We start from the raw sequence: 21,055 nt of genomic DNA, 5'->3' as shown, positions 1-21,055 counted from the left end.
AGTACTGTTTATTTATCTAAATATATCAAATAAGATGCTAGAATATTCAAAAAAAGGGATGGGAAACTAAAAAGAATCTAGATGGATCATTTCGAGAATGAGCGATCCAGTAGGTTTATATATAGCCCATTTCCCGTTACGGCCCAATCAATTTTTCATCAGTAATGTTTCGGGTCTTACCGATGAAAATGGCCGAATGAAGATTTTGTGCGAGGGTTTTAGGAGTTGAAAGGAGATTTTACAGTCGCCGGAGAAGAAACAGTAAAGTAAAAATGGGGAGGAGAATATTGAACGACGCATTGAGGACTATTGTGAATGCAGAAAAGAGAGGATTTGCTTCTGCTGAGCTAAAACCTGTCTCCAATGTTATTGCTAATTTCCTCCAAATCATGAAGTATCGAGGTAATTATTAACGGTTCTCCTAGTTTTTGAGCTCTAAAATCTTCAATAAATTTTGGCTTAGATTTTGTTTTGGTAGAGAATTTTGAATTGAAATGTATCTGCTGAAATCTATAGGCCAATGGTAAATCTGGAATTCGTATGTTTAGACTAATCTGCTTTTGAATGTTCACTGTAAATAAGAGGTTGAATATGTATTTTATTGTGTTATTGATCATTCTACGAGCTGTCATTGTATTGCCCTTCAAATCTCCTATTTAAGATCCTTCCTCCAATATGAGAGAAATCATGTTTTTTAATCGAATAAGCCTATAAAAATCATAGAATATGTTGGGCTGCTTACATTGTAACTACATTCTCAGGTTATATTAAAGACTTTCAAGTACACGATCCTCATAGAGTTGGTAAGATATCTGTTGAATTGCTTGGAAGGATCAATGATTGTCGAGCTCTCACCTATAGACAGGATATCAAGGCGGCAACTCTTGAGGATTATAAAACGCGCACCCTTCCTACACGTCAGGTTTGACTCTTTTTTTTCTCCATGCTGCCTAACTCTCATCAATAATAAGAAAGCCATCAAACATGGCCTGCATCATTGTTCATTGAGTTTTGAATTTTGCATCATATAATGTAATTCCTGTTTCATGTCTTCTCTGTTTGAATTTAAATGTGCAAATGGTAATCTGTTCACCCCTGCGTTTGAATGTGTTCGGTCTTGGAATCCTCCCCCCCCTAAGTATTTTAACATTGTCCTGCATTTCTTTTTGGTTTCATTCAACTTACATGTCTTTTTCCCTAATCACAGATGATGATTTTTGCTCTATAATTTCTCATGTTTCAAATTCATCCTGTTGGGATTTTTTGTTCTTATATTTTTGTGAAGTAATTGATCATTGGAAAATTGTAAAGTTGCGTCATAATTGCTGTAATAATTGAGAATTATAAGATATGCACGCTACCAACACGTCAGGTTCGTGTCATCTCCCTGAGTAGGACTTTGTTTTCTACATGCTAATGAGCTCTTACCAGTTACAAAAAAAGCCATCAAACATGAGCTACATCATTATTCATCAAATTTTGAGTTGGGCCATTCTAGGCTTTGCTTCATATAAAGTACTTCATATTTAGTAAATCTTATTTCTTATCTTCTCTCTGTTCTCTGTTTGATTTGCATTGTTCACTAAATGCTAATCTGCTCCGCTCTGCTTTTAGTTTATCCTCTGTTTGACTATGTTAAGGTCTTGGATCATAGTCCTAATTTCCTTTATGTTTAACATGACTTGCATTTCTTTTCCCCTAACGACTTTATCAGAAGAATCAGTTTGCTCTATAATTTCTCGCGTTCATATTTATCCTATTGCATTTTGATGTTCTTAAATTTTTGAAAAATACATGTACCACGGGAGAATAATGGTAACTATTTCCTAGCAGAGTAGATTTTTTTCTAGGTGGGAATGTTTCTTGCTATTACTAGAGGTGTTTTAAGGTAGTGTACCTATTGTACATTGAGAATGGAGAAGATCATAGCCCCCAAGCCCAACACTAATCTACAATGTCAAAAAGATGATCCACAACCTCCACTAAGCATAAAATTGGTGTGGGACTTCGCAGAAAGCTCCTTGAGGGGGGATCCTTTCAGTATCATTTTATCTTCCTCTCCAATTCCGATGTTTTAAAGTTTGTAATCTTTCTACCTCATCAATTTCCCATCTTAAACACTTCTTCTGGAGTACACCTCCCATGATGGCTGTCCGGCCTGGACAAGAGGATATTCATCTTGAGTTGCAACAGTAGCGGCCCTAATTAGCAAGTACTGCACTGACAGCTTACCATGTTCGTTTTAAATATTTTACGTATGTGGATATATATCATAGACAATGAATTCTTATCTTGATCATATTTTAAGTGCAAACAGAGAAGGCTGCCGAATGTGTTATTTACCATCTTTAGGTACTCATAGGTTCTTGCTCCCTGATTCTGACTTTTTACATGAAATGTTTGCGTACTGTAAATGGAAATGTAATGCTTCCATATGTCCATGAAAGCTTACCTGTTGCGAGGGGCTGGGTATTAGTTGTCATACTAATATGGCTGATTCTCATTACCTGAAGGAAGTTTGGTACTTTGCTATTACAGGTAGACATAAAATACATATTTAACAAATTTTTATTAAAGGAAGGGAACACAACTTTGCAGTTTCACTGGGTAATAAAATACATATAAAATATCTTGTGAATGAGATAGTTCTCCATAAATGTGAACTTGTGAGATATGGCAAAGAGTCTTTCCGCTTACCTTCCTAGATCTGTCAAATGTCAATAATGTACTAAAAATATTTGCAGTCAAACTGTGGATGTGTTGCACAACCTGTTTTATCATGAAGCTCTTTTGCATATTGTATCTTGAGGTGGGTCTGTGCCAGTTTATACTCCCTGCTGCACTTACTGTCGACCAAATTTTGCAATCAATAGATCAACAACTTCCTCTTCCGCATTTATTTTCACTTGTTCTTTTCCAGTTTCTGAATATATTGTCCTCTGCATTTTCAAAACCTGTTCCTACTGTATATTTATCCATTTACCATACCCATTCATTATTTTTGCTCTTTCTTTTGAGTTCCTGCTCTACCAAGACACATCCAAAGTTGTCATTTGTCTCCACTTTCACACCAACCTCCTTACTTTTTTTTCCCGTCCGAAAGAATTATTCTCATCCATCTTTCTGTTTCCAGACACCAACCTTTATATCATTTTCTGTCCAAAAAGAACCATTTTGAGCCATCTTTCTATCTGGGACAATGAAGCAGAAGGAAGCATCTTTGACCAGAAAAAGCCATCGTGTAGACATGCTACCTGAGTTTATACCACCATTGTCCAAGAGTATTATACCCATAAGGAGTCCTCAAGTTACAATAGTTTACTACTATTAAACATCTTTGATTTTCAGTCTTTCTTCTTCATCTTCCTTCCATTCTTTTTGTCTGTTAACATAATTTTTTCCAAAGTTCCATTTAGATTTATTTTTCTGTCTAAAACACAATTTTATGTGAAGATAATGAAAGCATACACTTGGAGAAGTCATCCATTGCTGCAGTTAAATGTGCTATTGACCTTTGAACCTTGTTAGACACATGTATACCTGTTGATACCTGTTACCTTAAATGATTTTATGTGGAATCTTGCTTTAGACCTTGGCATGAAAACCTTTAATGATCATTTGCTTTAACATCCAACTATCCAAGTCAGGTTCTTTTCACTACCTTTTCTTACTTACGACCACTATTTTTTTTAAAAAAAATCCTATAGAAGGTATTGATCTATTCCTCTTCTTGCAGTGGGGATATGTTGTAATTACAACACCAAACGGAGTTTTGGATCACGAAGAAGCTCAGCGGCAAAATGTGGGTGGACAAGTTCTTGGCTACTTTTATTGAACAAGTTCAGACGTGGTATGGTTGAAAGTTGGCAAGAGCATTGTTCTGATGTCATCTGTTTACTACATTGTGGCTTGCCGCTGACAAGGAAGATTCAAACATACAAGCGGCCTGGGCTTTCCAAAGGCCCTATATGAAAGTGGATAGGGAATAAAAACATGAGATTCCTGTTAAATTTCTCTATTTACTTGTAGCTATACTTCTGAGCTTTATTGGTGTGGAGACTTTTGAGTTAAATTGTTTTTATGCTCAAAATCAATGAGATCATAACAGCCTTTGTCGAGAAAAAAAATAAAAAATGTTTAATGCCTGCCAATTTAATTTTAATATGCAGGGGCGTGATTTTCATGTCTCTTGGTGATCAGACAGTTTCTCATGTGTGTAGTTTGTAGGATATTGATGTATAATATGATGAGACGTTGGAGGAAAAATGTTTGTGATCTAAAAACCTGCGAGTGGAGGCCTAAAACTCGATTTACAACAATAACATAGTTAACTCCAACCAGCATAGATACTGGCAACTTTGCACCCCAAGGCTTGGACATAATAATTTTTGCTCATAGTTGAGACCTTATGATTTTATAGCACGCCACACCCTTGGTGCAACAAATAACCACACACTTAAGCTAGATGAAAGTTGCAGTGTTTCATCCTTTATTTCTCAAATGAAAATTGATGTATGCAGTAAGTTGCTCAAGGAAAAATTAGCTGACCATTCATAATTGCTCGTGCTTTGGTTATTCCTTCAGCATCATAGCCACATATGATTGAAGTCATCTAACATGAAATTTTCAACTATTCACACAGACACAAGTGCCGAAACACAATTGTATACATATACTCGAAACCTATTAAAAAATTGGCTTCACACGACAAACTCAAGCTCGTAAAAACTATCAACAAATTAGCTTAGCATAAGGTCATTTCTATTTTTGTTGCTCAACATGAAGTCCTTCCAATTTTGTGATTCAAGGATAAAACAACCTAAAGAAGGCTAAGACTCCACCCTATACATATACTCCAGTCTTCCTTGTGTTTGCCTTCTTTCCTGATCAAGTAAAGTAGTTCATATGGCTCTAGAATCCAAATTATATAAAGATTTCTAGAGTTTCACATCAAGAGCCTCTATGACTCAAAACACACAAGCGCATAAATATCATCTCTCTTATCACAAAAGCACATAAAGTGCACACTGACAAGTAGGACATCTAAGCCATTACTAAGCTTTGCTCACCCTACACTGGTGGCACCAAAAGTTCCACTGTTTCACTTCTCCATTTCATACCTGGTGAAATCTACGCAGAATTGAACAATTTTCTGCCTCGACACATAAAAAACATATTCAGTATTATTACTGAAGCTCAATGAGCATGGAAAACCAGTAGCTTGGAAGATGCTTTCTCCACCAAGACAGCACCTCCAGCAGCAATTATATTATCACTCAAAAGCTATTTTCCTAGATGACACTAGTCACCCATGGGGAACAGATTACAGAATACAGATGATCTTCTCCTCTTTCTCGGACGCATAATCTAACTAGTAAAATTAACAAAAATTGATCTGCAAAGTTGTATAGAAATAGTAAGAACGACCCTGCAAAATCAGCTCTGTTAACCCAAATATTTTTGCACTTATGGACTTGCCCAATGAAAAAATGTGTGTGTGCAATATGTAATCCACTACCCTCTCTCACGGACTTACACTAATAAGGTGGATGATTATTACACAGCAACATGCAACTATCTAATTTGTTATAGTAAGAATAATATGATACAGTCAGCTAACAAGAACTATGAGAGCATATCAAATTGGCGTGTAGTTGAACTTAACCAGGAATTTTAGCTGCATACAAACTTGTGAATACAATCAATATCCAACACCCCCCCACCCCCACTCAGATCATCAACATTTTAAAACCTCTTCAATATCAAATTGCAAGTTACGAATGTGAGTTATGCAATATTAATAGATGTTTTCCTAGTTACGAAAACTAAACTTAACAATGAAAACGAAGCTAAGCATTATCACGTCTGCAGCTTCTTACCAGTAATGATGCTTTCTCTGGCTGAAAAAAAAGTGAAGTCAATCCATTTAACTTCAGTATCAGATATGACATCCAGTTCCACAATACTCATTGTTTTTTCTATTCAAAATCATCACAAAGACGAGCATGGCATAAAGTTAAAGTCCATGAACAGGAGATTTGGGTACCCAATTGTTCACGCACGAAGAAATGCTATAACAAGTTAGAACTGTTTGAAGATTAGCTTGACACAACAAATATCAAGCTTGTATAGAACAAAGCAATCATTCCTATTCCCCTATAGACCTATACCCTTCTCCCCCTCCAATAAGAAGAGTCCCCACATTTACTTTCTTTTAACTGAGCGTGAATCTATTCTAATTTCAATCCTCCGTTCCGTACAGATCAACTATACCAAGCGGAGAGCTTCGTCGTCACAGGTAACAACAATGCAATCCGGTCAAGGTTATGAACAGATATATTAACAAGTCAAAGAACAATACGAACAGACAATAGATACATTACCAACATGCACATTAAATTATAAACACACAATTTGTAAACCATAAAGAAAAGCAAAAGAACTCCACCAACACAAGAGAGTTAAAATGTACATTAAAGACGTTCAGTTTTCAGAATGAAATAGAGAGAACTCCACATACTATGTCACAATATATCAATTGCGCAGCCTCGTTATTAACAGGAAAATCTTTAGTTTCTCAATTACCCACGCGCCTTCAGCTCGGCAAGGCGCCTGGTTAGATCATCCTCGTCGACTTTCTCACTGTCCTTAGTAGGAATAGCATGGCCAGCTGCTTGTGGAAGCCCCACGGAGACCTCGAGGCCGTAGTCATCGGCCACCTGGTGCATGAGACTGTTAACCTGGTCTTCCGGAGTCGACAGCGAGGTACTTCCAGCCATAGAACTCTCCATAAACTCAGCTTGAACTTCCATATTAACAAACTGGCGCTCGAACTGGTCCATCGTCTCGGACATCTTCTGGAGATTACCGGTATTGAGGGAGGACTCGAGTGATTTGACGATATTGCCCATAGACTTGCTGATTGTGCTCATTTTTGCCTGAGTATCGAGTCGAGCCACAACGGCGTCGAGACGCGAGGACAAACGGAGATAATTCATCTGCTCGCTGCGCTTGCGGATTGCGTTCTCGGCGTAAATTCTAGCGCCGTCCATATTCCCTTTCTCGATCGCTTTTTTCACCTTAAGCTTCTCGGATTTTTCGTCTTTCTCACATTTCCGGGCTTGGCGTTGAAGACTCTTCGATGTGAACTTGAGCTCCATGATCTGGTTCATCAATTTCTCTGTGTTCCCCATGGATCTAGATCTGGCGATGAACTCTTTCGAATTTGTGAATTATCAATGCAATTTGGTGATTTTTCACCTTCGAATAATCACTTTCTTCTCTTCTTGGTGCTTTATTAGGGTTTGAAGACAGATATTTTCCTGGAAATTACTTGGATACCGAATTTGTATATGCTACTCGCTTTCCGTGTAATGACTAATCTACGGTCAGAAACAATTGTAGCGTGTGTTATTTCAATAATAATCGTTAGATCACCGAAACACGCAGTGGTGGGCCCAAGCGATGAGTCGACCGTTGTACAAGTCCTTTACTCTTTTTTTTTTCCATGTTGGTAATTCTTTTTAATTTTATATAATTAATTTTAATTTAGTTTCTAAGTGACGTTGGTATGCCTGCTACGTGTTTATTTACGTCCTCCTTCCTATTTTCTTTGTAAATAAAATTTTGTTTATTTTTATTAAAATTAATACATACCTATAAAAAGTAGTCTTTCGAAAAGAGGGATTGAGAATGTGATCAATTGTTTCCTCATGTTGTAAAAGAGATTAAAATGAGATTATTTGTTTCTGTTCAAACTGCTCGCGAAATTCTCTTTATAGAGTACCTTCAAATCAATATTATGAGCAATTATGAATCGTATATGATCTCGATTGAAGATGATCCCGATTAAATTTTAAATATTCAATTATTTTATTGGTCCTATTCAAAAGAACTTTTAATCATTTCGATTTTGATTAGTCAATCATCTAAGTATGGAGATTGTGCTCCTCTTCCTTTATTTCTGTTGACATTACAAAGTTCTAAACCTATATATACACATCTAAAATATGAAGATATTACATTAATATTAAAATATCAAAATTTATATATACATCTAAATCTTGACATGTTATATTAAAATTGTGTGCAAAATAACTTAGACCATGTATTTCTTTGAACACTTTGGATGTATAAGGTTTATGCTAATTGAAAACTAATAAATATGAAATTTCAAAAAATTACTAAATAATCTAATACTATATCACTAAAAATATTAAAGGATAAATTATATGATAGTCTATAGTAATTGTTGTATTGATGGATAGTGATAGTTAATAATGAATAACTTTGATTAACATCATGTGAGACTCAGGGGCGGAGCCAGTCTTCTGTTAGGGTTCATTCGAACTCTCTTTGGTGGACTATTATTACATAATTAAAATTATATTTAATGTATATATAGTAAATGTCGAACCCCCTTCAATTAATTCGTGTGTTTAGTTCTTTGAACTCTCTTTAAAAATTCTAGCTCCGTCACTGACCTGAGCCCAAATTTACCCGCACAGGGAAAGATCTCAATAGGCCTAGGGCGGGGGCAAGCTCCACTACAGGGCCGGGATCACTGAGACTAGTGGTTGATGGACAAAAAACATTGGTTCAAGATTAAAAATACAAATAGTCACTTAGTAATGATCCAATTCTGAATGTGATTGTGTATACAAACACGTATTTAATTCCGAATGTTTTTTCAACAATTTTAAAAACTACAGTAAAAGGTATGATTAGAAGTTTGATCAAACATTGTTCTAAGTAAGACTCATATACAGGCAGAGCATGAACTTTATTTGCATTAAATTCGAAAAATCCTCTGCAAATGGCAGAAATACTTTATTCCAGGCAGAGCATGAACTTTATTCCAAAAGACATATATATTCTTTCTGCCAAACGGCAGAAATACTCGGCGGTAATAATTTCGCTGCCATCATTATTCCCAGCAGCAACTTGTTCTGGAGATAAGAGAGAAAGCATGGAGGTCACCAGTTGCTATTATAACACTCATTAGTTTCTATACAATGTTGTTACCACATCAAAAAGAGAAGAATTATAATTACATCATTTCGTTCAAACAAAAATGATAATCACTTTGAATTGTATCGGAACATTTCAAATTTCTATATTCCTTATCTATCTCTCTTTTTATATGAATTATTTGATTTAATAATTTTTTTATTATATGTCATAAAAACTACTCCCTCCGTCCCATTTTATGTGACACCATTTCCTTTTTGGTCAGTCCCAAAAAGAATGTCACATTTTCTTATATGGTAAATATTTAAAGGTACAATTCTTTTTTTACCCTTATTGGTCCCACTTAATCTTAAAATAATACTTCAATACATTTATGAGGAAAGAGAAAAGTGAGTCTACTTTTTAAAGGGCAATTTGGTAAACATTTCAAAGTCTTTATTTATTTCTTAAAACTCCGTGCCCGATCAAATGTTACCACATAAAATGGGACGGAGAGTACTTGGATTTACCAAATAGTACAATTCTACTCAATAAGTTTACAACATGTTCGTTAAAAAGTTTTTTTTTTTTTTTTGCATATTTATTATATAAAAAAGATGTAAGTAATCTTAGTCATACATATATTATCTTGGATAAATCTCATTCAATACTCTACTAAATATAATATTAGTTCACTAGCGAGGATAAAATTAGAAAAAGTACATGAAAAATTCACTTTCAAATCAATAATCAAATGAATGATTTTGTTAGACAAGTGAGTCTTACTGTTCGTATTAAACTAGTAGTTTTAAGAAGAAGGAATTAATATACTCTAGTTAGCTCCAAAAACTAATTTAATAAAGTCATATTTTCTGTAATTAGTTGAGTCATTACGGGTTAAATTTGCTCAAAAAGACGAAAAAAGGGTCACCGTGATCGATGGAGCATTGATTATTGTGCCTGAAAATTGACCTGTTTCATGATGAAAGGCACCTAAAAACGGTTACACAAAACAACAAAACGCCCACTCCACGTGTTCTGCCACTACTCTTCACCCTTTCAGCTTATGTGTCACCTTTCGCCCCTGCTTCTGCTCTTCCTGTATTTCTCCGCCATTTTCTCTCTGCTACAAAACGCTTATCTAGCCACCTTCATCACAATTTTCACGCCCTAATCCGATAACTTCCATTAATTGCATGTTCCATTAGCTTCAGCGGGGATTCACGTTTTCCCTTGTTGGAGTTTTTTGGGAAAATGAATGAGAATATTGGTGCGGAGGATTTGGAAACTGTCGCCTTTGAAATAGGCGTGGTGGTACCAAAGAGTTCAGGAAATAATAAGGATGGAGATGAAATTAATGATTGTATTGAGGTTCTCGTTGATGAATTTCGAAAAGCGGGATTGATTGTTGATAGAGTTGTTGGCCTTCAGAATGAATTCCTCAGGGTGCGTTTCAACTTTCTTCTTCTATATTCAGCTGTCATATACTCTGGTTGACGTTACCGTTGCGCTTAGCTTTACAGGAGATCGATGTTCATTACTAAATTACTAGTTTGGTTTTTGTTTGAATAGTACTGCTAGAGAAATCACCATTGTTTAACTTACATTTTGTTTTAGTTTTCATAATTCTAGCTAACCAACGTGTAAACCCAAATGAATCTTTCTGCATTTCCTTTTCCCCTCTACGAAGTCATTTTCTTACTTGCAAACATGCTTCGTTTTTCTTTCTTTTGAGCTGAGGATGTATTGGAAACAACCTCTCTACCCCCACAAAGGCAGAGGTAAGGTTTTTGTACCTCCTACCCTCCCCAGAACCACTTGTGGGATTATTACTGGGTATGATGTTATTGTTGTGTGTAACAATAAACAATTATATCGGATATCCCTGAATGGATGGAGGATTCATGGGTGAGAACTGAAATAGATTGCAGCTGCCCTTCTGATATGCTCCAGTTTTAGTAGGAATTTTGCAGTGTACTCGTCTTCTTAGAGGCAACAGAAATGATAAGCAAGCTTGTAAGAACAGCATCGACCATAGTATTAAGCTTGGCTCACATAGATTAGGGTGGTAGGCATAATTTCTTTCTTTGTGGGGATATAAAGGACCCCAAAACTTTAGAACTGAATTTTGGACCTTGAGACTGAGAACAAACATTCTCAATTGTCACGAGCTAAGAACCAGTGTATTCTTACTTTAAAAAGTTTGAACGATAGCATATAATACATTAGGTTCTTTTACCTGTAGCAAGATAGGCAATGCTTGAAAAGTCACATATGGACACCCTAGTGGTCAACGAAATGGGTTAAGAATCATGAGGTCTCAAGTTCAAATTCCAGCGGAGACAGTTCCCATTTGTCCTAGCCTTGGTGGACATAGTACTAACAAATATCCCGTAGAATTAGTTGAAGTGAGTGCAAGTTGGCTCGGACACCACGGTTAACCAAAAAAAAGAGGGAGTCACACAGAAACAAATAAGTTGCCAATGTCTATGTATGTATACACATCTATGTGGGCTCTCCCTTTTTCTATGATTATAATTTTCTTTAATTAGTGAATACTGTTATGGGTATGATATATATAATATATATATATATACACACACACACTTGGTTCATGACTTCATGTAACAAAATAGGTCCGGTCACTCAAAAGATATCTCCTTCTTGCTGGTTTATTCTGAATTCTGCATATGAAATTACATGATCTTAAGCTCTTTTTTCCAGTTGGGAGCGCCATTAAAAACTCTTGGCCAGGCTGCAGCAGAGTTGCAGTTGAAGAAACGGACTCATATCGGTGATAATCATTAAATTGTTTCCTCATTAGATTTATCTCTAGTTGCTCATTTGTATGTATGATCTGAGTAATTACTGGCTGATGCACCTATCCAAAAAAATTGCAGGCTTTTGCTTATTTCTGAGCACACAATTTTGGTTTCAGGAGTGGATTTGCAATTTCACTGGGATGAGGTTGAAGCATATGAAATGCAGCCAGACGGCTCCTTGTTTAGTTGGTTTGAGCGCTACTGTTGCTACCGTCACATAATATATGAGATTGTGAGTTAACTGGAATCCTAGCCTACTCTAGATCTTGTGGTTACTTGTCCTAATGGATGCATAAGTTCATTTCCCACCTTCATTTGATTGTCTATATCAGATTAGGCAAGTCTGAAGCCAGTCTTTTCCAGTGCTCTTTAATTGTCCCATCTTTGCAACTATTATTTCCTTCATCACAAATAAATCTGATGTGTCTTAATTTATTCCAAAAAGTATTTGTCTGTATCTCAATTGCCAGTCTTTTCCAGTGCTCTTTAATTGTCCCATATTTCAAGTTCATGTTTGCTGAGTCCAAAATTGCAGGTGAACACAAGCACCTCAACAGTTATATTAAAGTCTGATGGAAATGAGGTGCACTGGGAACCAGGAAAGCCTCTTTTGCGAACATTGGAGTCAATGGGCATTGTTAAAGAAGTGTTTCCTGTGCATGGTATGTTTTCTCTGATATGTTCAAGTTAACAGTGGTTTAGAAACATCCAAAGAAGATTAAAATTTACTTTGCAGATGAAACAAAGAGGAAGCAGCTTCTAAGAAGTTGGGCATTGAACTGGTGGGACTTCACTGTGCAACCTATAGATGATATTTGTAACTATTATGGAACAAAGGTGAAGTTTTTGGACGAGTCTTTTGCCATTCTCTAATCATGATGTGATCCACTGCTATTTGTGTCAATGTTCTCTACGATGCACATTTTCTACTTGTTTAACACCCAATACATAATGTCAACAATAGATAGCTTCCTATTTCGCATTTCTTGGGATGTACACAAGATGGATGCTCTTCCCAGCTGCATTTGGACTTACAGTGCAGTTAGTGGATTTTGGGTAGGTCAATCGCACTTTCTGTTCCTTTTTACTGTCAAAGTTTGTTTTAGTTTTCATTCTGACTTTGAACAAGCTCTTATATATTCTCCAGGTCTTTGCAGTTGTTTGTCCTTTCTGCTTTCTTCATAAGCATAATTTCTTGGGCTGTGTTATTTTTCCAATTCTGGAAACGTAAAAACTCAGCGCTTCTTGTCAGGTGACACATTCAACATGATTATTCCGGTTGTTTCACATCTTTTCTATCTTCTATTGAAGTTATTTGGATTGACGTCTTTTCGTTTGTATTTAACTGTCTGGAGTGCAGGTGGCAGATGAATTATCCGGCTGTAGACAATGAATCTAAATACTTGGAAGGTGAATGGTATCAGTTTCAGTCCCCTGTGGAGCTCATGAAGAAACAGGGAGCTGACAAAACTGATAAACCAAGAGGAAAAGAAGCATTCCAAAGAGAGGAATGGCTTGGTCATTTCATGAGATTCAGAAATGATGCCATGATTATACTGAGCATTATATGTCTCCAGTTGCCTTTTGAATTGGCTTTTGCTCATGTCTATGAGGTTTTGAGGTCTGACGTATCAAAGTAAGCAACTTTATATTCTTCTTCCTATGACATTAGAGGACTTTGTCCATAACTACATGTTTTATCTATAATTACCAACTTTTATCATTTTTTGCTTATAAAATAAGAAAGGAAAAACGTACTTACTATCTTATGTCTGAAGTCCCAATATCATCCCAGTGTCTGAGATATCTTCACGTTGATGGTTAAGATTCCACGTCAAGATCCTCTGGTTGGCATTCATCTTAATGTAAATAATCCAGGATGCATTACTTTTAAGTATCCCAGTTCAGCGGCGTATTTCACATCGTGTATATTGATGTATTACCTAGTTTTTGATATACTATTGGAGAGATACCAATATTGCTAAAATTTATTTTGATTGTTACTCCTTTATTTCATTTATTCGATGTCCTACTTTACTTCATGTGCTATTAGATCCGAGAATTCTACCAGCTTTGGAATGTCTAAGTAGTACTTTTTCTTTGCCATTGAAATTTTTATGCCATGCCAACATGCAGTTTTATTTCATAAAACAACCTGACAATATTTTGTTCAACTTTTCTATTATATTCACCTTCCGGGGTTTAGATATCCTAGTATGCAGATTGCACTCTCAAAATGTTGGTCTTAACCCCAAGAAAGTAGTTGTCTTCCAAATAATTCCAATTTTCTTGCCTATCCATTTCGAAATCTTTGCAGACTTCACAGTTAATATTAACATAGCCTTTTCTGCTCTTAAATTCACTTCAGTCTGCCACATACAAATATAAAATACTTTCTGCTTCTTACAGGTTTTGTCTGACAGCTGTATACCTCTTTACTATTCAGTACTTCAACAAAATTGGTGGAAAGATATCAGTGAAGCTTGTAAAATATGAGAACAACAAAAACATAGAACGGAGAGCTGACAGTTGGGTTTACAAGGTGGTTATGAGAAGCTTTGTTTCTTTCTCATTTGTCCAGACTTTTAGCCCCTAATTGAGAATTTGTTGTCTTGTGCAGGTTTTTGGCCTTTACTTCATGCAATCCTACATTGGAATTTTCTATCATGCTTTATTGCACCGCAACATTATGACACTTCGCCAAGTTCTCATCCAACGTCTAATTATATCAGAGGTAGATGGGAGTGTTTTTCTTTCACATATGCCATCTGAATCTTTATTAATGTATGTTACTGTTTCACAGGTGCTGGAGAATATGTTGGAGAACTCTCTACCATACTTAAAATACAGCTTTAAGAAATATAGAGCTGTGGGGTAAGACACTTCCTTCATTTCGGCTGATCTGCACAGGATTTAATTGAAGAGCTAATTTACTATTATTTGTTTTTTACTTTATGGTCCATCTGATATATATCTCTTAATGTGAAGAAACAAGAGAAAACGTGAGAAAGGAACATCCTCGGAAAAGACCCAATACATGTCTAGAGTAGAAAAGGAGTACCTTAAACCTGATTATTCTGCTAGTATTGGAGAGGAGCTTGAAGACGGACTTTTCGATGGTAATCCATGCTTCCTATTCTTTTTTAAGATCCTACATGAGTTTTAATCTTATTGAACACCTTTAATAACATTGTCCTTGTTTGAATTATTACAACTGCGCAACTATTTTAACACACCTGTAGCTAATTGGAACTCTTAATAATTGCAGATTTTTTGGAATTGGCGTTGCAATTTGGCATGATCATGATGTTTGCTTGTGCATTTCCTCTTGGTTTTGCCTTTGCTACTTTGGTACATAATGCACATAACCCCTCCCTCTTTTAATATCGTTTACTATTTTGTTTTTAATGAGAGTAATAAGGAGCCAAATTCAATTTTGCTTTTGCAGAACAACATAACAGAGATAAGAACAGATGCACTGAAATTGCTTGCCATGTTTAGAAGGCCCATTCCACGTCCTGATGCAACAATTGGAGCTTGGCTAAACATATTTCAGGTATGTGCTGCCCTTTTCTTTTGCTGAACCCAATTATACAAACTCTTGCTTGCTAACAGCTTGTTCTTGCAATGCCTTAATCTCTTGGAATTCAGTTTCTGATTGTCATGTCAATATGTACGAACTGCATTCTCCTCGTATGCCTGTATGATCACGAGGGGAAATGGAAAATATCGCCTGGAATTGCTGCAATTCTCATTATGGAACATGTACTTCTGCTCTTAAAATTTGTGTTCTCACGCATTGTTCCAGAGGTATGACTCCTAGTAGCTATACCAATCTCAGAGAATACATGTACCATTGTAACTAACAAGCGTTGCTCATTTCCCACATCTTGAATAGGAGCCGGCGTGGATAAAAGCTAATAGGATGAAGAACGCAACTCATGTACATGATATGTGCTCCAGACAGCTTTTAAGGAGCATATCTGGTGAAAAGATGCATACTGAATTAAAAAAAGATGAGTAGTGATTGGTTGAAGGACTTAAAGAGTGACATGTTCGTCCTATCCACACTACGGTGTCACCTTCATTCTTCAAAGCAAAATTTGAAGGTAGATGTCGGAGCATATATGAAGATTTGAGCTGTGTGTAAAACTGTGCAACGAGTGAGTTTCATCTTAGTGGACCCTTAGGTGCCAGTGTGCCTGTTTGGCAAGCCAGTGTAAAGTGCAGTTTTCTTCCTAGAAAGTAAATAAGTTTTGTATTTGATTCAGCAGCTAATTTAGGTACCATTTCCTAGTATTCGTTAATAATGTTCGTAATCACCTCCACGCCAAGCACGTAATTTTCTTTGTAAGGGTACATGGGTAATTCATGCTTAGTGATACTAAAACAACATTCCCAATATAATACCATAGGTAAGCTGGGGAGGGTAGAGTGTACACCGACTTTACCATACTTTGTGGATGTAGAGAGTGTCTACAAAAGACATTAGGCTAAAGTAATGCTAATTAACGCTCAATGATGCGCAGATGCGGAGACAAAATTAGTCCATCAAATGTACGTTTTCTTATAATCATTATATGATTGATTGGGCCTCAGGAGGAGGAAAAAAAAAAAAGACAACAAACAGAAGAAATAAAAACAACCTCTCAAATCCATGTCTGGGGAATATAATCAGAAAGAGAAAAAAGGAAAAAAATCGAAAAAGATGCTACAGAATTGAGTCCATGTTTGTATTGAGAAAATTATGTACAGTGAAATGGATGATCCCAACTATCAAACTCGAAACAGAATTGAGTTCATGATTGTATGTAGCAGTCCGTTCTTTGTTTATCTGCAGTACTCTTATTTGCATGTATGACACAGCTGTTTTCTTTTTCCATTGTTGTGCATAATTTGTATGCACTTTTATTTTGCAAGTCCTCTCAAACAATACTCTGCCGATTTGCTTAAAGAGATGTTGATATCTCACTGTTGAATCAGCGACGAGAGCTCCCAAAACGGTCACTGACTTGACGGGCATAAGAGACCACGCTTTTAGCCCATTTCTTGATTTCTTCCTTGAACTTCTTAGAATCCAGATGTTTCAACGACTTCATTCCAGGATCAATTGAGATTTCCATGAAGGAGAAGCAGCTGTTGAAGCGCCCACGCTTTGCTGCAGCTTCATCGCTCTTCATAATTTGCTTCCCTTTGCTGCATGAAGCAGCTGCTTCTATGGGAATGGAATCCTTTTCCATCAACTGATCCCCCGAATGAAGATATTTGTTTTTTAATTGAGGGTTAGTCTGTTTTATACCAAAGGGAAATAACCAGAGGTTTCCAAGCGTATGTAGCAAGGAACAGTTGTCTACAATAGACTTTTCAAAATATTCTGCAGGGGGTTTGTGCTACTAGTCAATTATCCAGTTCCGTTAAAGCGTGTTAAATTGGTGTTCATTATTCTCAAGTGGAAAGCCATAAATTACTAAGCTTCTTGTATTTTATTTTTTTCTTTTTCTCTTCTTTCTTTCTACGAGGAATAGTTATTACCAACCTTGAATTGACGGAACTCTATTAACTAATACCAAGTTCTCTGCACGTTTGGACTTTATTTGGTAGGAAACTTTCAACTTTCTCCCGATAACCTACCAATCATGCGAGGAAAAAAGACATAAAACCAGAGGACCACTAACTCTGAGTTGTTCAGGAAGAGTAATTTTTAGCTTCAGCCAACGAGAATCTGTGTTAATAGATTCAATAAATTCTAATTTCCTAATCTTACAGTTTCCTTGCAAAATGCTAGTCTGTAGCTAAAAAAATATATTAATATCACCAGTACATTTCTATTTGAATACTCCCTCTGTCCCATTTTATGCTAAAGGCACAAAATTTAAAAAAGAAAGGAAAACTTATGTGGCCTAAAATTGAATAATAGAAATTTATGTTGCTATAAATTATTTCATTAAGAGTAAAATAGACATTTTAAAGGTAAGTTTCTCAATTATTATTTAATATAGAAATGTTTCATTCTTTTTAAAACTGACTAAAAAGAAAAATAAGTCAAATAAATTGGAATAGAGGAACTACCATACCCCTTGGCAGCAAGGAAAACCAATATAGAGAAACAACCATCAAATCTCTAACATTTTGGCCGTACGAAAGTTATTACTATCCAAAAATACTTCATTTGCGAAAAAGTAATTTTAAATTTAAAGCTAGGTCAAATTAGTTTAAACAATGCCAATCCCCTCCCCAATTCAAGATCCTGACAGTCTAGTTTGCCATAGAAGCCACAACTCACTTTATCAAGGGCATCAGAAGTCACTCAACAACGCAAATCAATTGGAGATTTCTCAACTTACTACTAAATCATACAAGTAAAACGCCTGCAACTTTTGCAATTTTAAGCACATGTATAAAATTAAAATGGAATAAACAGATAAAGCTCCAATCTAAGACCACAAATTAATGTAGATAATCTTTTAAAGCTCTGATAAAGGATGTCATTTTTAAACTCAAAACTAGAGATATTGCCCTTGCCAATAGCTAATTCAGAAAGAAACAAAGATAAAGTCAAACACAAAACTTTGGTACTGGAGAAAACCCATGCATTACAAGTCATACACTGTAGCATTTCCTAGCATGAACTCTTAAGCCTGTCTGTTCCTCTTCTTGGCACCTGACTTGGTGACCTTGAGACTCCTGTTCACAGCACTCAACCTTGCAAGGGCTGCCTTCTTCAGATCTGGCCTGTAGTAGTTGTCTCCAACCTGTACAGAGAAGTCATTAAAGTACATTCTTACAATAATATGACAATACAAAGTTGAGACAACAGAAGTTTCTATTTAGTCAAAGACAGTATGCTTAATACCAACTAGCATATTAGACAAGACAATCAGTAATCTAATATTTAAGAAAAGCATAGACACATCAAAATTTTCAAGCATCTCCAAAGTAAAAAAGAAAGCCATATGGTTAGAATAATGGTAAATCAGTTGAACTGATTCCTGTGAGATTTTACAAATAAAGTACTACCTCATTATTCCACATATGGATCATTAAAGTTGTGGCTTGGACTAATCAATTAATCACTTCAATAACCAAAATAGTAATTTTAGCACTAAAAGAAGAAACTAATTCTCTTAGCTAACAACCAACCACCACTTCAACAGAAGTTTAAGTATAATCAATTGCTTGTATTATTTCACTAGTGTAGACGCTTATGAATAAAGGACAATGGCATATTCTAGAAATCAATTAAATTTTACACTTAAAGAGTACAAAACTTTGAAATCTCAATACATCTGTGTAACTAAGGAATTGGTTGCTTTAAAATGAGCAACTTTATTTTCGAAAAGGTATTTACTTGGAATGAGCAGTTATTATCATCATTAGATAGGAAGAGGGGAAATAATTCATCATCAACACTCAACCTTAATGACTTAATCACCAGGCATCCAAACAAAAACAATTATTATCAGATAAGCTACCCGATGACAAACATTGCCAAGATGCAAAATCAGCATAATTTAGTTAAAGAAAACAATTGCACAGGAAATACTCCAGTAAATTAGTGAACAGAAGTGAATCAAAACTCAACCTGGTTTGTTACAGCCTTGGCCATTCTGCGGAATTCCTTCTTCATCACAGATTTGTTCAGCAAACTTGAAGGCTTGTTTTGCTTCTTGGTTTTCGATGTAGCAAGCAACACAGATTTATCTTTTCCCTCAGGCTGGATAGTCACCGTCTTCTTGTTTGCTAGGCCTAAAGAATCATAAAACAATAAAATAGATTGACTTAACCGTAATTTAACCCATGCCAAATTAAAGTTTCTCAAACAACAAACCAACTCAGTAATCTACGCTAGGCAAAACTTCTACAATTCAATACATGACCTCACCAAACATAACAGAACTCGAGTTCAACAGAAAAAACGTATATATACACTTAAAAATCTCAAACGACATAAATATCCTACATGAAAATTGCATGTTAAACTTCACAATCGAATAGTAAAAGTCTAATCACCTAAAGCAAAATAACAATTGCATGTACTCCACAAAAATTAAACCAAACAAACCTAATCACGATTAGCAAATAACAACACCAACTGATGATATCAATGGAACAAAATCTCGATCCAAGGGTTCTAAGAGCAAAAGAGAAATGTCGATGGCATAGAGACTAACCAGAGTGCTTGTAGGAGTGAAGGTTGCAGAGGTTGTTAGGTTCTTTGCTGAAGACGACGCCAGCGCTACCATTACCGAACTCCTTCACCAAAAAGGAGTTGTTCTTCTTCACGATCTCCCATACTAGTTGCCCTGGAACTGTTGTCATTGCAAATGATTCCTAGGGTTTGCTCCGACGGCGGGAAGAGGAGGATGCTGAGAGCTTTAGATTGCATTAGTGTGCTACATTTTCTTATATATATGGGTATTCTAAAACCCTAGGCAAGGAATGTGGCGAATTGGGCCTATTAATTTACCGAATTGCCCATCTTTTTATTCACTTTCCTCTCACATGTATACGCTTAAGAGAGAAAATATCTTAGCCTCAACATTATTATTTTTTTTTGAGATTCAAGGTATTGCAAACTTTGATCAAAATATTTTATAATGTACTTCTTTATCATATTAACATGGGGAAAAAAATATAGTAATATCTTTTGTATAATTGTTAAATATTTAAATTTTAAAATATTAAACTGATCTAATTCAATTATGAAAGAGTGAAGTGAAAATATGTCATCTCCTTTTTCTTCCTTCATGAGAAAAAATCATTCATTTTTTGCCCAACATTTTATGCCTTATAAATGAACGCTTTCTTCGAATTAACAATCATTGGATGAAACCGTTTTTTGTTTGTTTGGGCTTAATTTGCTAGTGGGATAAAAGTTGATCTTATACCCATCAATGATTTTGTTATCAAGTATGCAAAAAGTACTTTAATGATAAACTTTTGTGAAAGAGTACTTTCGAATCAGACGCTTGAATAAGCTTATGATTTTATGCATGTTTTTAACTAAATTCACGAGATACATGTATAAAATTTATCAACACAACTATCAAGTAACTTTAATCACTCAGACTTAAATAAATAATTTATCATACCACATGTAATGAAACTTTAAACGCCAAAGCCTTTGCTCCAACTTTTTTTTTTTTTTACCAAGAGTGCCAATACACTACATTCCAACCATGACACATTTTCACTTTCTTTTATTTCAGAAACCTTCAGCAAATTAGTCATCAACCTGGTTCTCAATATCAGTACTCATTTCTTAATTGTAACTACGATGCAAT

At 35.6% G+C, this 21,055-nt stretch overlaps 4 protein-coding genes across 5 annotated transcripts; 2 read left to right on the top strand and 2 right to left on the bottom strand.

Moving 5' to 3' along the window:
* Positions 1–167: 167 nt before the first annotated feature.
* LOC125820766 (40S ribosomal protein S15a-5-like) lies at positions 168–4,117 on the top strand. The gene is made up of 3 exons (XM_049500194.1): positions 168–402; positions 762–922; positions 3,737–4,117. The coding sequence occupies exons 1-3, from the start codon at positions 273–275 to the stop codon at positions 3,833–3,835; spliced, it is 390 nt and encodes a 129-aa protein (XP_049356151.1). The 5' UTR covers positions 168–272; the 3' UTR covers positions 3,836–4,117.
* Positions 4,118–6,450: 2,333 nt separating this feature from the next.
* On the bottom strand, positions 6,451–7,330 carry LOC125820694 (ESCRT-related protein CHMP1A). Its single transcript, XM_049500114.1, has one exon. It carries the CDS (start codon positions 7,191–7,193, stop codon positions 6,582–6,584), a length of 612 nt encoding a protein of 203 aa, XP_049356071.1. The 5' UTR covers positions 7,194–7,330; the 3' UTR covers positions 6,451–6,581.
* Positions 7,331–9,885: 2,555 nt separating this feature from the next.
* On the top strand, positions 9,886–15,831 carry LOC125820658 (anoctamin-like protein At1g73020). 2 transcript variants are annotated; one of them, XM_049500075.1, is made up of 16 exons: positions 9,886–10,395; positions 11,674–11,743; positions 11,888–12,003; positions 12,307–12,433; positions 12,508–12,608; positions 12,736–12,827; positions 12,919–13,023; positions 13,132–13,407; positions 14,181–14,313; positions 14,392–14,505; positions 14,575–14,645; positions 14,760–14,890; positions 15,040–15,122; positions 15,220–15,327; positions 15,423–15,581; positions 15,670–15,831. In XM_049500075.1, the coding sequence occupies exons 1-16, from the start codon at positions 10,204–10,206 to the stop codon at positions 15,793–15,795; spliced, it is 2,004 nt and encodes a 667-aa protein (XP_049356032.1). In that variant the 5' UTR covers positions 9,886–10,203; the 3' UTR covers positions 15,796–15,831. The 2 variants fall into 2 exon arrangements, with proteins under 2 accessions (XP_049356032.1, XP_049356033.1); XM_049500076.1 differs by having other exon boundaries at positions 10,229–10,395; positions 11,850–12,003.
* Positions 15,832–18,206: 2,375 nt separating this feature from the next.
* Positions 18,207–20,177, bottom strand: LOC125820678 (60S ribosomal protein L28-1-like). Its single transcript, XM_049500099.1, has 3 exons — positions 19,943–20,177; positions 19,354–19,517; positions 18,207–18,523 (listed from the first exon to the last, which is right to left on the bottom strand). Exons 1-3 carry the CDS (start codon positions 20,088–20,090, stop codon positions 18,404–18,406), a joined length of 432 nt encoding a protein of 143 aa, XP_049356056.1. The 5' UTR covers positions 20,091–20,177; the 3' UTR covers positions 18,207–18,403.
* Between the last annotated feature and the right edge of the window lie 878 nt (positions 20,178–21,055).

The sequence above is a fragment of the Solanum verrucosum genome, unplaced genomic scaffold (genome assembly GCF_900185275.1).
Source record: "Solanum verrucosum unplaced genomic scaffold, falcon-dt-bn FXZP01000117.1, whole genome shotgun sequence".
Taxonomy (NCBI): Eukaryota; Viridiplantae; Streptophyta; class Magnoliopsida; order Solanales; family Solanaceae; genus Solanum; species Solanum verrucosum.
The sequence above is the reverse complement of the archived record's forward strand: the minus strand, read 5'-3'. Positions and strand labels throughout refer to the sequence as shown.

Bases quoted from the DNA above. Each gene is read 5' to 3' on its own strand.
- LOC125820766 (XM_049500194.1), top strand. From the start codon at position 273: ATGGGGAGGAGAATATTGAACGACGCATTGAGGACTATTGTGAATGCA. The intron at 403-761 runs GTAATTATTAAC...CTACATTCTCAG, and splicing joins CCAAATCATGAAGTATCGAG to GTTATATTAAAGACTTTCAA. The intron at 923-3,736 runs GTTTGACTCTTT...CTCTTCTTGCAG, and splicing joins GCACCCTTCCTACACGTCAG to TGGGGATATGTTGTAATTAC.
- LOC125820694 (XM_049500114.1), bottom strand. From the start codon at position 7,193: ATGGGGAACACAGAGAAATTGATGAACCAGATCATGGAGCTCAAGTTC.
- LOC125820658 (XM_049500075.1), top strand. From the start codon at position 10,204: ATGAATGAGAATATTGGTGCGGAGGATTTGGAAACTGTCGCCTTTGAA. The intron at 12,828-12,918 runs GTAGGTCAATCG...TATATTCTCCAG, and splicing joins GTGCAGTTAGTGGATTTTGG to GTCTTTGCAGTTGTTTGTCC. The intron at 13,408-14,180 runs GTAAGCAACTTT...TGCTTCTTACAG, and splicing joins TTGAGGTCTGACGTATCAAA to GTTTTGTCTGACAGCTGTAT.
- LOC125820678 (XM_049500099.1), bottom strand. From the start codon at position 20,090: ATGACAACAGTTCCAGGGCAACTAGTATGGGAGATCGTGAAGAAGAAC. The intron at 19,518-19,942 runs GTTAGTCTCTAT...ATGATTCTTTAG, and splicing joins TCACTCCTACAAGCACTCTG to GCCTAGCAAACAAGAAGACG. The intron at 18,524-19,353 runs GTTGAGTTTTGA...TTCTCTGTACAG, and splicing joins CCAAGGCTGTAACAAACCAG to GTTGGAGACAACTACTACAG.